The 15,702-nt window shown below is 39.7% G+C and overlaps 1 protein-coding gene across 1 annotated transcript; it reads left to right on the top strand.

Annotated features, from left to right (window-relative positions):
• The first annotated feature begins 1,887 nt into the window (after positions 1 to 1,887).
• On the top strand, positions 1,888 to 13,804 carry clptm1 (CLPTM1 regulator of GABA type A receptor forward trafficking). The gene is made up of 14 exons (XM_046389191.1): positions 1,888 to 2,042; positions 5,214 to 5,347; positions 6,601 to 6,724; positions 6,934 to 7,092; positions 7,306 to 7,423; positions 7,523 to 7,608; positions 8,177 to 8,297; positions 8,419 to 8,663; positions 9,365 to 9,458; positions 9,563 to 9,753; positions 10,099 to 10,194; positions 10,338 to 10,473; positions 11,448 to 11,615; positions 12,543 to 13,804. Exons 1-14 carry the CDS (start codon positions 1,992 to 1,994, stop codon positions 12,725 to 12,727), a joined length of 1,908 nt encoding a protein of 635 aa, XP_046245147.1. The 5' UTR covers positions 1,888 to 1,991; the 3' UTR covers positions 12,728 to 13,804.
• The last annotated feature ends 1,898 nt before the right edge of the window (positions 13,805 to 15,702 follow it).

Here is a 15,702-nt window from a genome sequence, read left to right as displayed (position 1 = left end):
ACTGTAGCCTTTGCTCTTTTTTTTTTAAAAGACTGTAAATTGTTGCTGGATTGTCCAGGAATCGGTAATCTGTCTGTTGAAGGAAGAATCACGCTTAAAGATCGTTTGACACTAAAATCTACAGTGGAATTGCACCTTGTATTCCTGACTAACATGATGCCACATACTGTATACACACACATACGCAACTGAGTTAGAACTGGACGGACCTTTTTCCAGTCATTCATTAAAATCAGTGTGTGAAGGTCAAACTCATTCCACTCTTATTTCCATCATGATTGATGGACAAGAAATTTTTAGTTGAAGAGGAAAGGACAATAAATGTCCACCCTCAGTAGCATCAATAGTCTGAAGTAGATATTTCATTTCTGAACAACTTTAAGTACAATTCATTTTGTGATGTTTGTGTATTGTGTGTAAACCAGATTTTTAGGTTTTCATCAAATGGATGTAAGATGTAATTCCCCTTTATTTTTCTGTGACAAAAATCTTCTCGTTAAAATAGTCTAATGTGTCCAGATTATATTGAAATGTTGAAATGACAAGAATTTTTCACTTTTAAAACAATAAATTTCATGATTTCTTAAACTGAAATGTGATTCATCAAATCAGTTAAGCTTAATTTACACTGAGGTCTCAAGTATACAAATGTATGCCAAAATTTATACATCCATTCATTTGCTATACTCGTTTGTCCTTGATGAATAAATCAACAGAGCCTACACTGGATCATGGTTTTCTTCTTGAGTCCTGTGGTGTAGCCCAAACAACTAAATGTAGATAAACTGTGAAGTTAACTTTATTTGTACTAAAATAAAAAAATAACGCTCAATTTTAAGTGTTACCTAATAGGCAGTTTAAAAAAATCCTGAATGTTTGTTTTTTCCTGTGTATATACTACAATCTGTTAGTATTAACCTCTAAACATTCATGTCCTTCTTTCATCCTATAGAAATAGTATTTATTTCAGGCGGGTGACATAAGTAATCGGTCATTTAGTGGAGATGTTAAAGTCTAAAACCTGTTTGTTTCCCATGTGTAGAATAAGTACAAAATGTTTTTGCAATTTTTGCTGTTGATACGCGGTTGACTGTTAAAGTGGTGTGTCAAAACACAAGGAACAGGAACATATGTTGTTGTTCTTGTTCCTTTTTCAAAACAAAAGCTCCATTAATCTCTAAGGTGCTGGTGTCACTATGTGCCAAAGGGTAATAATAATAATAATAATAAAGATGATTTGCCAGTACACAAGCTTGTCAGATTAACTTGTTTTGTCTGTACATGTCTCTCCCTGAGGTTTCTCAGTTTTTTCCTTGTATGAATTAAGAGTCTAATTAGAGAATGTACGAACTACTTAGGCCTACGTTAATGAATATGTCTGGTCTTAACGTGGCAAGAACGGAACATAATACCCATATGTGAATTTCAAGCATGTAAAACATCTTGAAATACTTAAAATACTGAATTACTTGTTTTGCTGAGAAGTACGTCCCCACCTTGCTTCTTTTTATTTGTGGCATAGATGTACTAACAGCAAGGTATACTTCAAATATTAAATGTCAATGTACTTATTATTTCCGATTAGTTAACATGTAGACAGCATTTAATGTCGTAATTAGTTCAAGTGGAGCTAATGTTCACTAGGGCGTAAAAAATATTGCCTTTATGTGCAATAGAGTAGAAGTAAAAAATTTTTCCCAGAAACATAAAATGGTAAGAAAAATAAACCCTACAGTACAAGTCGCATTTTTAGTTTTCGTTTTATTAATTCACGCGTCCGAATATGCGTGACTAAGCAGTGTTTCGTGCTGTTTCATCATCCTTGTCACACAAAACACAGCTAAAAATATTCATCAGCCTCACATTCTTCATCACCCCCCTAAAGACCAGCGTCATTCCAATGACGCTACAACTGTCATCTCGCGAGGCGGAGCGCAGTTTCCCAGCCAGCACTGTGTGGTGTGGCGTGTGCGTGATATAGACGAGGAAAGATGGCGACGCAGGAGAGCGAAGCAGCTAAGGCTACCGTGAGCAACGGCGAGGTAAAATGAATGACACTCTTATGTACTTTTCACATCCAGGGGAAGAGGCCCGTTTTGTTTATTTGACAGTTGAGAGTGGGACCGTGAACGTTTACCCTAGTAGCGATCGTTACACGAGTCCCAGTGACGTTGTCAGTGCCGGTTGGTTTTAAAACGACCCCCTACTGCCGTTAACGATGTGTTGTGAAATCAGGATCTGGTAGCGAGTAGATGTACGAAGTGAGAACCGTCAAATCTCACCGTTCGACATACAATCACATAAAATGTCTGTCAATTAGTTGACTCCATGTGTGCTGGTGTGAGCCAGCTGATTGCTGCAGTGTGTCAGTTAGCTTTCACCAGGCCTGAACCTGAGCAACGCAGGTTGGCTTGACTAACCAGGCCAGTCTCAAGTAGCTCACACACATTGCTTACCTTACCTATCTAATGTCACCTGCCGTTCATTTACTGTCATACGAGGGCAAACCTTCAGGCTTGACACGCATTTTGTAAGCCTCGCGGTAATGGTTCACGTGACGAGTCATCTTGTTAACATTTACAGGTTGCGAATCAGGTTTAGACATCGTCAAATTTGACTAATGTTTTCTTGAATTGTTATTAATGGCAGTTGTCGGACGTAATTAGGGCGGTATGTTGATAATTAGCAGTTATTTCCGGAGTGACCAATGTCTGTCACAAGGCTACTAGAGGTCAAAGTGAATCATCACTCTCAAGTGGCAAATCATCGGTCAACGTTGCGCTTAACTTGGATGGAAGTCTGGCTTTGGCCAAACAAACACAAAGATTTCAAGTGATTGCTAGGACAAAGCAGGAAGATTATAAAGCTCAAGCAAATATGGTGATATTTAAGATAGACAGTTCAGACACATTTTTGTCACTGGACTAATGATTGCTCAAGGAATTGTTTTGGGACGATGCATAACTTTAAGTTTCGGTTGTGATAGTTTCAGTTGTGCTGCATTCTTAGCCCCAGTTTACGCCTCTCAGTTGTTGGCATTACAATACAAAGACAGAGTTTAGCATAGATAAGGCAAGGATGAATCCTTAACACAACCTGGAAAGTTGTTTAACGACATTCACTCCTGTTTCAAAGGTATTTCCATTTTTTTCAAAGTCTTTTACCTTTACTACCAGTTTTTGTCATTGGAACTTGAGAAACAGTTTACAGATATGTGCTATTTGGGGAATAGAATATTTTTTTTTCACCTATTCAGTTCAAAGTGTCTTTTCAGTACTTTGGAAATACCTACAAGACAGTGACTGAATGTTAAGCATTTTATTTCATCTTTTTTCTTAACGGATCAACAAGGATAACAGATCCGTAGTGCGGTGGTTCAAATCTGTATGTAATAAGAAGCGGTAGAAACAACTGCAAGGCTCCATCCTGCACCCAGTGTCTCTTTTTGTGATAAAATTGCTCCGTCAGGATAAATGGGCTATTGGTTTGAGATGGGGCACTTATGTTGCTCTCAAGGTCTGCTGCTGGTGAATCAGTTGGAAGACATTTCAGCAGTATTAATCTAGGGGAAACACTAATTGGCTAGTAGCCAGATATAACCAGAGGTGTTCACTCAGTTTTGATTCAGTTTTCTGCTGACTGCAAGTGTGACACTTATGGTTAAGTCAGTGTTTGATGTCTTAAGCAACGGCCCTTTGAAATTTTACTTGTGCTGCATGTCTTGAATTTCCCTCGGGATCAATAAAGTATCTGTCTATCTTTTGAACATGGAAAGACCATCTTTAATGTTAACAAATGAGAATTGAGGCAGAGACGGTGAATGTTTTCAGCCATTAGTAACTGACACACATTTGACATGGATGCACCTTTTGTATTATTTTTATGCTTAATATTACGTATTAGCTTGATTCCTTCCTCGAGGAGATGCTGTGACCATGTTTACTAATTAAAGAACAATCTCCACTTCTTTATGAGCCACTGACTTCTCTGAACCTTTTATCCTCTTCCCATGAGACAAACACACGCAATGGCAATCCAGTGTCAAGCATTTACTCTGCGCCATGAGCAGGCTGTTAATTGTTAATCAGAGTGTGTAAATTGTAAATTATTATCATGAGCTGGGACAGATAAGCTGTTTTTGCTGGTTAACACAATGGAGATCTGCCAGTGTAATGGTTATTACGCTGATCCCTCCTGGAGACAGAGATCTGTGTCTCTGATAATAGAATTGCTTCTATTTTAACACAACAGGACATGGCAAAGAGGATGAAAAGCTTTATTTCGAGCCACTTCCTTGGCCCTGAAATGCTCTGTTTTTGATGGGATTGCGCCAGTGGCTTATCACAGACTTAAAGATTTTTGCCGTTCGCTTGTTCAAGCCTTCTCTTCACCTTGATGAATGATAATAACCTGCTAAGCAGAAAACAGTTTGTACCCTCAAGTGTTTTTTGTTTCCAGAGGCCAACCTCTGGACTCCCTTTTGTTGGTGACAATGGGGGGGAGATCAGACATTTAGATAGTGAATGAGTCTCATGACTTGGCATGCGTTTGTGTATTGTCATTTGAATAGACTGTGGCCTTGCTGGAGGGACACGCCGGAGCAAACTAAAAGCAGATTTTCACTGATCTTTAAATGTAAATTTGCATGCTGATAGTCACATGAAGAGTTATTTAAAGCAAAATTGCAGAGGCTCTGCTTATATCATAATAGTTAAATAGTACCTTGTCAGTATGAGTTTTTGACATACTGAATAATCTTTGCGTGTCTCAGTTTTACAGAGCTCTGTATTATGTCTTTGCATAGCTTGTTTTGTCTGACCAGATTGTCTAAATCCAAATTTACTCAATGTACAAGTATATCATTAAATAACTTTCAGATCTGGCGTGTGTGTGTGCGTGTTTTATTTGTTAAGTGCATACTACTTTGCAAATTTCCCGCTAAAATCTCGGGGATGCTTTAGCACTTGTGTCTGTGTGAATCAGAAAAAAACACAAGCACTTGCACCACAGTCCTTTAAGATAAACAATAAACTCCCTCTTTTTGATTCAGTTCTCTATGGGCTATTCTGTTTTACCACTTTGGACTTCCAGTGAATTGCAGTGGCTCCATCTGACTTTTTTTTTTATCTTTAAGTATCCCTTCATTACGTGCCATTACTGCTCCATCACTCAGACTTTCTCTTATAACTGATTGTGTATCTGCATGGTTGTAGGTGAGCAGCAATGGAACTCCTGCGACAACAGATGGCCAAACTGTGCAGACAGCTGCAAATGCACAGGATCCTCAGCAGCAGCAGCAGCAACAAGCACCTAATGCATGGCAGGTCATTAAAGGAGTCCTCTTCAGGTGAGTTCTTCTTTTTGGTGTTCTGATCTGGCAGGCTCGCTCTCTTTACAAGCAGAAGGACCCAACTCACAAATAAAAGCTTACTTTGACAATAAGGGTGAAATAATGAATAAAATACGTGATGTGATATGTTATGGTGGTACAAAATTCAGTCTGCTTTAGATCTCTGTGCAAAATTTATGGTGTCTGTCCTTTCTCAATCTGCCATTTTGCACAAATTTGACCTTTTACAAAACTGTTGTTTTTTTTTCTGTGCAAATAGCAGCCAAAGCAAGCAATTCAAATAGATGACTGAGTTTCCATTTTTGTTTTGGTTCAGTCATGGGGAGAAAACCTTGGCTTTGCTTGGTGGGTTGACAAGGGTCAGACCGTTAATCATGGTCTGTTTAATGTCAACTTCTGTGTTCATTGTATTCATGCGGTTGTTCAGTAAGTGTTACTTAATGGCTGTCGTGGATGAACCAAAAAATCACTTGTACTCGACTGCATGTTCTGTACCAAACCAAGCCACTGGTCTTAAAGTCAACAAAACATAAGATCAACACATAAACATCCATACAGGGAAGCAAAGATGAAAGTTAGACTTATATCAATGAAAATATGTGTCATATGTTGATTTTATTTTATATATATATATATATATATATATATATATATATATATATATATATATATATATATATATATATATATATATATATATATATATATATATAGAGAGAGAGAGAGAGAGAGAGAGAGAGAGAGAGAGAGAGAGAGAGAGAGAGAGAGAGAGAGAGAGAGAGAGAGAGAGAGAGAGAGAGAGAGAGAGAGAGAGAGAGAGAGAGAGAGAGAGAGAGAGAGAGAGAGAGAGAATAGTTTTTTATTTTTTGTTTGCCCCGCACACTTTGTTCTGTCTCTTCTACGTTTGTCTCTCTTGACATTGTGTCCCTGATCTATGACACAGGAAAGGCATATCTCTTAATAACAGTGTAATGCAGTTTGACTGGATACAGTTAAATGTGATTACCCTTTTTGTGGTTCCACTCTACTGTAGCAGCTCTTCAGATCAGAAAAAAGGATTTTGTTATGCGAATGTACCCAGTACTTGTTTATTTACAGTCAAATTCAAGGATCAGTTCAATTCATCACCCTTCATGCTCATCTCTTTTTTTATATTTTCTTTGTCCCCCTCCCTCCTCTCATCTTTGACGTTAAGTCCATATTTACTTAATCTTCTTATTTTCTGACTCTGTTTACACCTCTTCCTCCAGAATCTTCATAATCTGGGCCATCAGCAGCTGGTTCCGTCGAGGGCCGTCCACCCCTGATCCAAGCACACCAGCCGGGGCACCAAGAGTACCCAGCAGGAACCTCTTCCCAAAGGACACCCTCATGGTATTCCACCTGTCCCCTCTATCTGTTGCATAGCCAGGTGTTTGAGTTTTTTTATTGAATTGTTGCTGTTTAATTCTTAAACACCTCTCATGCTCTGATCCCCTCAAGTATTTCAGCAGCAAACAATGTCCCCCTTTCAGGCTCTTGCTCTATTTCTGGCCTGACTCTGTAATACCATGAACATTTTTATTTTCTCACCACTCTTGCAGGACTTTTATGTGTACGTGTCCCAGGAGGAGGTGTTCTCTGACTTCAACAACACAGAAGCCCTATTCTGGTTCCATAGGGACCTGGTCTATGGAGACTGGACCACAGGGGAGAATGGGGACGGCTGTTACGAGCACTATAAGGAGATGGAGATCCCAGAGGTGGGAATGAGTGAGGTTGGAGGGCAGGTGAAGCTTGAGAGAGAGACAGGGATGTGACAGACAGTAGAACGATGGCGAGAAGGTACAGGTATTCGGTTAGGAAATGAGGAAGATGTAGGTGAAGGGCAGTAATGAGCTTGACAGATTTGTACAGTACTGATGTCTGTTTCTCTGAGACTCTAATACTGCTTCCTGTATGGTGTGTACTTACAGAAAGTCCAGCAGAACGGTTCTCTTTACATGCATGTCTACTTCACTAAAAGTGGATTTCACCCAGACCCCAAGCGTAAGGGGCAGTATCGCAGACTGGCAACCGTTCATGCAACACGGAGTAAGCATATGTGGAAAATACACTTTAAACAAAAGCTGTAATAATAAAATAACATGTGATGGTTTCTATGTGGTAACCCCTACTTGCTCACTTTTTCAGTGCTGAATAAATTCAAGCGAAGAAAGTTTCTGAAGACCAAGAATCTGCTAACAGGAGAGACAGAAGCAGATCCCGAAATGATCAAGGTTTGATCATTGTTTTGTACTGCAGAGCCAGACCAATAAATCAAGCAGGCCTTTGTAACAGCTGGTATTATTTTGTTGTAAATCGGTAGCTGTATCGATGTGTATATCGGCTGATAAGTAACAAGAACATTACAGCACAGGAATGCCAAACTGAAACAGCGCCACCGTTCGTCCAATAGTTTGTCCATCAGAGGGCACTGAAAAGTAGTCTGCACCTCGGTTAAAGAAAAAAAGATTTATTGTTTATGTCAAAAATACTAGTGTTAATTGTTTTGTTCGAATTAGGAACTATTTTAAATGATCGGTATTAGTCTGAGAAATGGAGTTGTGTTGAGGGTATTGTAATTATACCCCTTGAACAATATTTTAAGACTGCAAGTTCAAGTTATGACCTTTTTAAACCACAGAACAGTCATTCACATCATATGACAGTGATTTTCAAATAAATCTTACAGAAACTCCCATTGTAGCTCATTATGGAAAAGCTTGTGAGCAAAGAGCCTCCATACATTTTCCAAATTAAAAAGCTCTTCACTGACATGTCTAATTAAATGTGTTTTCCTCTCAGCGGGCAGAGAGCCACGGGCCAGTGGAGATTATCTCTCACTGGCACCCCAATCTCACCATCAATATGGTAGATGACCACACTGCCTGGGTCAAAGGCTCTGTCCCACCACCTCTAGACCAGCGTAAGTTCCTCCCCTTCACCTCCTCTCCACAGTGCTGTAAAGGAGGCCCAGTTGTCATAGAATTTCTTTTGTGCCAGACCATGTTTTGACATTTTTGCTCTTCTATCCTGTATACCTCTAGATGTTAAGTTTGATGCAGTAAGTGGCGACTACTATCCCATTGTGTACTTCAATGACTACTGGAACCTTCAGAAAGACTACTATCCCATCAACGAGACCCTGACAACACTCCCGCTGCGCCTGTCGTACTGCCCGCTGTCCTTGTGGCGTTGGCAGCTGTACGCCGCCCAAAACGCACGCTCACCGTGGAACTTCCTGCCTGAGGACACCTACGAGCAGTCTGATGAAGACCAAGACTCTGTCAAGGTGAGAGATCACGGAGAGTAAAAAACCTGAAAGAAATCAATTGTATTAGATGTGAGGAGTAGGAAGTATTTTTTGGTTCTTTGACACAGTTTTGTTTTGGGTTTCCTTCAAGTTGAGCTGACAAATAATCACTCATTTGGATTTTTATATCGTGAAGTAAGTGATTAAGTAATATGGAATGAACCCTGATTATTGCGCTCCGTCGCCATTTATCAAATGTATGGATTATCTGTGCTGTAGTGCTTTTCTGTTGGTTGAAGGAGATTTCTGTTGATGGATATAAAAACAAGATATTTTACAACAGACACTGTAACTCCAGAGCAGTGCTGCTTTCTAGCAGATTGTTGTTATATGTCATGAACTGTGAAATACTTCACATACATAAGTTTCACTTCTGCTCTTCATTTAGATGTTATGCGATGTGACATTGGATGATTGCCTTACAGCGTAATGCACCTTTTTAGAATAGCCTGTAATAGGACATCATCGCTGTAGTATTTAATTCTCATCTCAAACTGGGACAAATTAATGTGTGAGCAGTTCTTTTTATCTGTATGGCTGCAACTCTAGCTAAATGTAACCTGTGGACTTTTTTACATACAACATAAAAGTTTAGATTATGTTACTGCTGTGACCCTAGGTTTAAAAAAAAAAAAGCAAAACAAAAAAAAAAACAAAACTTTTTTTTTCGTTTTTTATAGGTGGCACTTTTGGAAACCAACCCGTACCTGTTAGGCCTCACCATTGTGGTCTCCATTGTGCACAGCATCTTCGAGTTTCTTGCCTTCAAGAACGGTAAGGTTACAACAGCCTGTCTGTTTTGACAACAACAGAGTAGTTAGCACACAGTCTGTTTACCCTGCGGCTTCAGCTCAGCAGCACCTCCTCCTCATCCTCAGATATCCAGTTCTGGAACAGCAGACAGTCCCTCGAAGGCCTCTCTGTGCGCTCCATCATATTTGGAGTTTTTCAGTCCCTGGTGGTGCTGCTGTACATATTGGACAACGAGACCAACTTTGTGGTGCAGGTCAGCGTCTTCATCGGCCTCCTTATTGACTTGTGGAAAATCACCAAGGTCATGGACGTCAGAGTAAGTCAAAACAATGTTTTTTTTTTTAATGCAAAATATTAAAAAACATCTTACAGTTTTTATCGTAAGAAGTGGGCTCTTGTATGTAAAATATATGTAAAAATGTTCAACTTGACCCAAAAAAGTGAGTGAATGTGTTAAGATGGTGAATGACCACTGGACTGAACACAGTATTGCCTTTACAAGGGACATTGAAGCCTAACAATTACATTTGAGGATAATAAGTCATGCATGTATTTCCCAGCTTTCCTTTCTTTTTGTTAATCCAAATGCTAGCTTGTTGTATCTGTACATTGGCATTGGTACATTGGTTTCCGGTAACTACCAGTTTTTTCTTTTCTCCAGTTGGACAGAGAGCACAAAATCGCAGGAACATTCCCGAGATTGGTATTCAAAGACAAGTCAACATATGTGGAGTCTTCAACCAAAATCTACGACGACGTAAGTCAAACAGATGCTCAACTGCATGGGCAAGCCTACATACTCACAAACGAGTCTTCTAAAAGCAAACCGATAAGCAATATTTTCATCACTTTCTTATTACCGTTTCTGATAATTAATTTTCTCTGTCGTACTTTGAACAGATGGCCTTCAAGTACTTGTCGTGGCTGCTCTACCCTCTGTTTGGCTGCTATGCGGTCTACAGTTTATTGTATGTAGAGCACAAAGGCTGGTACTCATGGGTACTCAGCATGCTCTATGGCTTCTTGTTAACTTTTGGTAAGTACATCTGAAGAATATATCTACTCCATTACTTATCATTATGTGCCTTATGTGTCCCCTTTTTGTTTTTTTTTTAAAGAATATTTAAATTGAACGTCAGGTGCTGAAACTTCAGCTGATGGCACGTAAGCGGGTGCTAATGTAGTGTATAGGTTTTATCACAGTTTTATGACATGATTATAGTACAACTCATAAGAATGAGAAAACTGTGGAAGAGGAGAGGTGTTTGGCTATAAGAAATAATCTTGACGATTTATGTGCGTCCAATGTAACTGGCTGCGAATTAGCTAATGTGTGTGAAAATGATGCAGGGAATGCAGGGGAGCATGTTGAATCCCTCAGTGTTCATCCTTCTCCTGCACACGGCATGTACCTACCTATAAATTATAATATTTGATCGCTGTTTGAGCCCCAAAGTTAAAACACAAACACATTCGACAAGCATCATAACTGTGAGCAACTTTCAACAGGTCCAGAGAGATCAAGTGTTTCTCATCAGATAGCACATTGATTTACAGCAGTAAAATATGTGATATAAGAATACTGTAACTGTATCCTAACATGTTTTGATGCATTGACGCATTGTTGTGTCTTTTCTTGCATATTCATTCCTTATTCTGTCTCTGGAGCTATTTCTATTTTATTTTCTCAATGTGTTGAATTGAATTTACACTCTGCTGACACATTGAGTCCAACAGGGTTTGTTCCTGTTTATGTAAATCTATTTTGAAGCCCAGAGAGGAGGCTGGTTGTTATTGTCTCTGTTAATTATCTTGCTCCTAAGTGGATGTAAATACAGCTAATGTTTTCATACTTGCATCATGGTTACGTATCCAATTCCCGATAGCCTCTGCTAATGTGCTGTCTATTAATAGACTTCATGAGGGCAGTCTTGTTTTCTGCTGTCTAATTTACTGCCTCTGTGCGAAAATGTGCCTTACTTTCTGTCTGTTTTTTTTGGGGGGGTTTAGGTTTCATTACAATGACGCCACAGTTATTCATCAACTACAAAATGAAGTCAGTGGCCCACCTCCCATGGAGGATGCTCACCTACAAGGCTCTCAATACCTTTATTGATGACCTGTTTGCCTTTGTCATCAAGATGCCCATGATGTACAGGATAGGATGTCTCAGAGATGGTAAGTCTACACTGATCAAGATGTTGATATTTTGGATTTTTTTTATAAATCTACCATAATGCCAGAAAGTTAGATAAGCACCTCAAAGAACTTAAATGTGTTGTGCTTTTGCCAGAGATGTTTTCAGGCTTAAACCACTGACCATCTGGATCGCACCAGATCATACTGATTTCTGTAACGTCCTTTGACCTCTGAGTGGCAATAAGCAAGTAGTCCACGTCTCGTCCCTTCTCTGTCTCTCAGACAAACGATGTGTGTGTTTGAGAGGGCGAGACACAGCTCTTGTCTTTATTGTTTTGCTGCTATTCAACAATATAGAACAACATTACATTACATTACATACAGTTCATCTGCTGTGGGTGGGAGTGAAAGACTGGTTCATGAAGTGTGCACAGTCTGCTGTTCTCGGTGATTACATGCTGGTGGAAAGTGACACTTTTAGGAAAGGGAGGTCGTCATTTAGCTTTTTTTCTCCTTGGTGCGATGTGTATATTGGTAAGTCTGAACAGGCCTTGTGCTAGATGCACAACAACAACAACAACACTGTCTTCACGGTTTGAAAGAAGATTTTGTTAACTCGCTGAACCTGCTAGTGCTGGTTAGCTTTAGAGGCTTCAAGCTGCATTCATGTTTTATCGGAATTACTGTAACTCCTAGTTTCCTGTTTGTAATCATGGCTGAGGAATATCTTTCTGAAAGCTCTGATATATCCATTTGGACACATAATAGTACAGAATTACCTGAATATGAAAGACAAGACTGCCTCACTGATCTCTACAAATGCATCCCTTATGATTTGAATGCATCTTTAGTTTGATTTGGAGTTAAGGACTGCTTTGTACTAGTTGGCTAATGGTTATTCAGGGATTAATACATTCAAAAAGGTGTCTCTCGCTGGACTAAACTCTGTTTTTTTCTCCGCTCCAGATGTGGTATTCTTCATCTACCTTTACCAGCGCTGGATCTATCGGGTCGATCCCAACAGGGTCAACGAGTTTGGCACAAGCGGGGTAGACCAGATGCAGAACAACACAGCAGGGCCAGACGCAGCACCCACCACAGCCGCCGCCGCCATCACAGACAAACCAGAGGGGGAGAAGAAGAACGATTGAGCAAGACCCTGCCTTTATTCACCTCCCTGGCCCTCACTGCTATGGCGGCGAAGAGGACTTGCGGAAATTAGGCAGGGAGGGGAGTTGTCGTTTAGCTGGCATGGACGCCACTACAAAAAAAAAAAAAAAATTAATAATAATAAAAAAAATGCAGTTCAGCTGTTCCCTCTGATTTCTGTGTGGACCCACAGAGAATCATATTCAGTGTAGACTTGGTAAATTCTTATTTCTGTTCCCCGCCCTCTCGTTTTGCAGTTCAAGTGAAGTAAAACAAAACGTGATGTACTGTATTCTGTATGATTTCTCAGAGGGTGACAATGTGTTGGAGTAGAGGTTGGGAGGGGAACGGGTCACAGTTACACAACTTTTTTTTTTACTTTTTTTTTTTTTTTTTTTTTTATAAATACAGGGAAGAAAGAGGCCAAGTGCAACTTTTGTTCTTTGTGTAGATTCCTTGTGAATTTTTCTTTTCATTCCATGTGAGCACCACGTTTCGGATTGCCTTGAAACTGGTGAGAAGTGCTGGAGGAAACTGGAAAGATCCTGAGCCACTACCTGGTGACGAGAAGGAGGACCCTACGAGACACTACCCGCAAGAGAGTGACTTCTACCCTCAATTTTAAACAAATGGTTAATGTTCTAAACTTGAACATAAAAACAAAAAAAAATAACAACCTTGTTGGTATTAATATAAATATATTAATATTGTCAGTTCATTTTTGTTTTTCAGTCACCGAAGAATTATTTTGTATGTCCTTAAACTGTACAGAACCTCAGCTTGTCATGTCAGTAATACCAATGTCAAAACTGTCTAGCAATATCTAATTTGCAGGACTAAATTGCCCCCCTCAGCCACATGTCTGGTTTTCAGTTTGTTTCACGTTCACACTCCAAACAAAATCACCTTTGCAGATGCAGTGGAGACAGGCGTGAGGGGTGTGTGTGCGCTGGAGCAATTACAGTGTCTCTTGTTTTAATTTTGAGTGCTGTAAATCATGAAACGAAGAGGGTTCCATGTTGGTACATGTCAAATTTTGATTCATTCATGTTTATAGTAAAACTTAAGTGTGATTTAAATTGTCTATGCAAAGCTTTTTTTTGAATTTTTCCTCTTTAGGTTTTACTTGAAACTCTCAATTCTTCCACGTTATTGCTGTTAGTTTATTTGTGTGCTTATACAGCATGCACCTCGTTATGTGGTTAGGTCTTTGTGATCTTCTAATGCTTGAGGCTAATGACTATTCTCATTATTGATTACTATGCTAGTTATCTTCCCTGATGAATCGTTTTTGTTTTGACAGAAGACGGTGAATTATGGCCATCACAGTTTTCTCAGAACCAAAGGTGTTGATTTCTCTTGCTGGCTTTGTCCAAACAGAAACCCCAAACTCAAAAAGATTCAATTTACAAATAAATAAATATGAGAGGAACAAACAGTAGTCACAATCAAGAGGCTTATGCCAGCAAATATTTGGTATTTTTTCCTTATAGTCAGATGATGAAATCGGCTGCTGTATCGTCAGTCACTGTATATTCTAATAGCAAAGCTTGGTTTGTTTTCACAGAGGAGTATTGCTGGCACACAGTGTAACAGTGAAAATGTTGCAGAGCCTTTTTTTTATTTATTTTTAAACTTCCAACAAACCCTTTTTGTCACAATCAGTTGAATCTTCTCAGAATTTCCAACAACACGTATGGTTTTCCTTCTCTCAGCTTTTCAAATAGTTAATCGTACAATAATAGTAATGTAATCCTGTCAGGCTGGCGGCTGGGTGACGTGAAGCCTGCTTGTCAACCTGGTTGATAAGCAGATCTGTAAAATAGTTTCTCTTGCCTTTACGAAGCATCTGCAGGAACACTGTGATGCCCTGAGTCCAGGACTGGTGCTGCGTCTGACACATAATTCATTTGTTAGTGACTGTTTGGGCTGGGGGCCCTTCGCAGCCAAGCAGTGCAGACCTTTAATGTGCAGGTTCAGTGTGGCTGTGAGCAGTTTGATCAAAGTGAGATGTGACTGGTAATTTTAACTGCCAGCATCCTAACGTGGTAAAACTGTTCAGCATTTAAGGGTTTGGGTTTTTTTTGTTTGTTTATTTTTTTTTCAGTGATTAACAGAAATGTTTTTTCTTCTTTCCTACCTTGTTAATCATCTCAAATGTTTGATTACTTCTTGGACTTTTTTTCCCCCCCAACTTTTCTGTGAATCCACATTTTTCTTACAGTTGCAGCTTTCTTACCTAACACCTCTACCACTTTTTTATCTTAAAAAATGGAGTCACTGAATAAGAAGAACCTAGAAGAATCAGCTTTTTACAAACACACACTGAATTCATCTTCTGCATTTAACCCATCCTTAGTTGAACACACACATGCAAAACCCGGCAAATTACATGCGGTGAAACACACACAGGAGCAGTGGGCAGCATCAAGCGCCTGGGGAGCATATTGGGGGTTGAGTTCCTTGCTCAAGGGCACATCAGCCAACTAATGGAGGGGGGGGGCATTTTTTCACATTTATCACTCCACCACACCCAAATTTTTCCTGCCCGTCCGGTGGAGGAATCGAACTGGTGACCCTCCGATTACAAGCCGCTTCTCCAACCTTTAGGCCACGGCTGCCCCCCTTTTTTTTCTTTTTTTATTTCTTTGCTTCCTCTAAACGCCTCCACTTTCGTTTTCCGTTTCCTTTAAATCGCCTGGCCTTTCTGTAACCGGCAGGTGTCACCGTAGTGCCTGATAAGTGCACCAAAATGACAAAGTAAAGAAAGAGGGGGGCTGGAGCATATCGCTGTTTAACAGCAGTCACTTAACATGCAGAGATCGTTTGTCACCTCTGGTTATTCATGATTAAAATCAGGAACTACCACAGCGTTTGCAGCAGGATGGTGGCCTAATGCAGCCATGATGCACATCTAAAACATCAGTGGTTTGTCAAGCTAGGAGAAGATAGCTTTGACTTGGTTTAGATTTGGTGG

Source organism: Scatophagus argus, chromosome 5 (genome assembly GCF_020382885.2).
Source record: "Scatophagus argus isolate fScaArg1 chromosome 5, fScaArg1.pri, whole genome shotgun sequence".
Classification (NCBI taxonomy): domain Eukaryota; kingdom Metazoa; phylum Chordata; class Actinopteri; family Scatophagidae; genus Scatophagus; species Scatophagus argus.
Note: the sequence above shows the minus strand (reverse complement) of the source record. Positions and strands in the feature narration are given on the sequence as shown.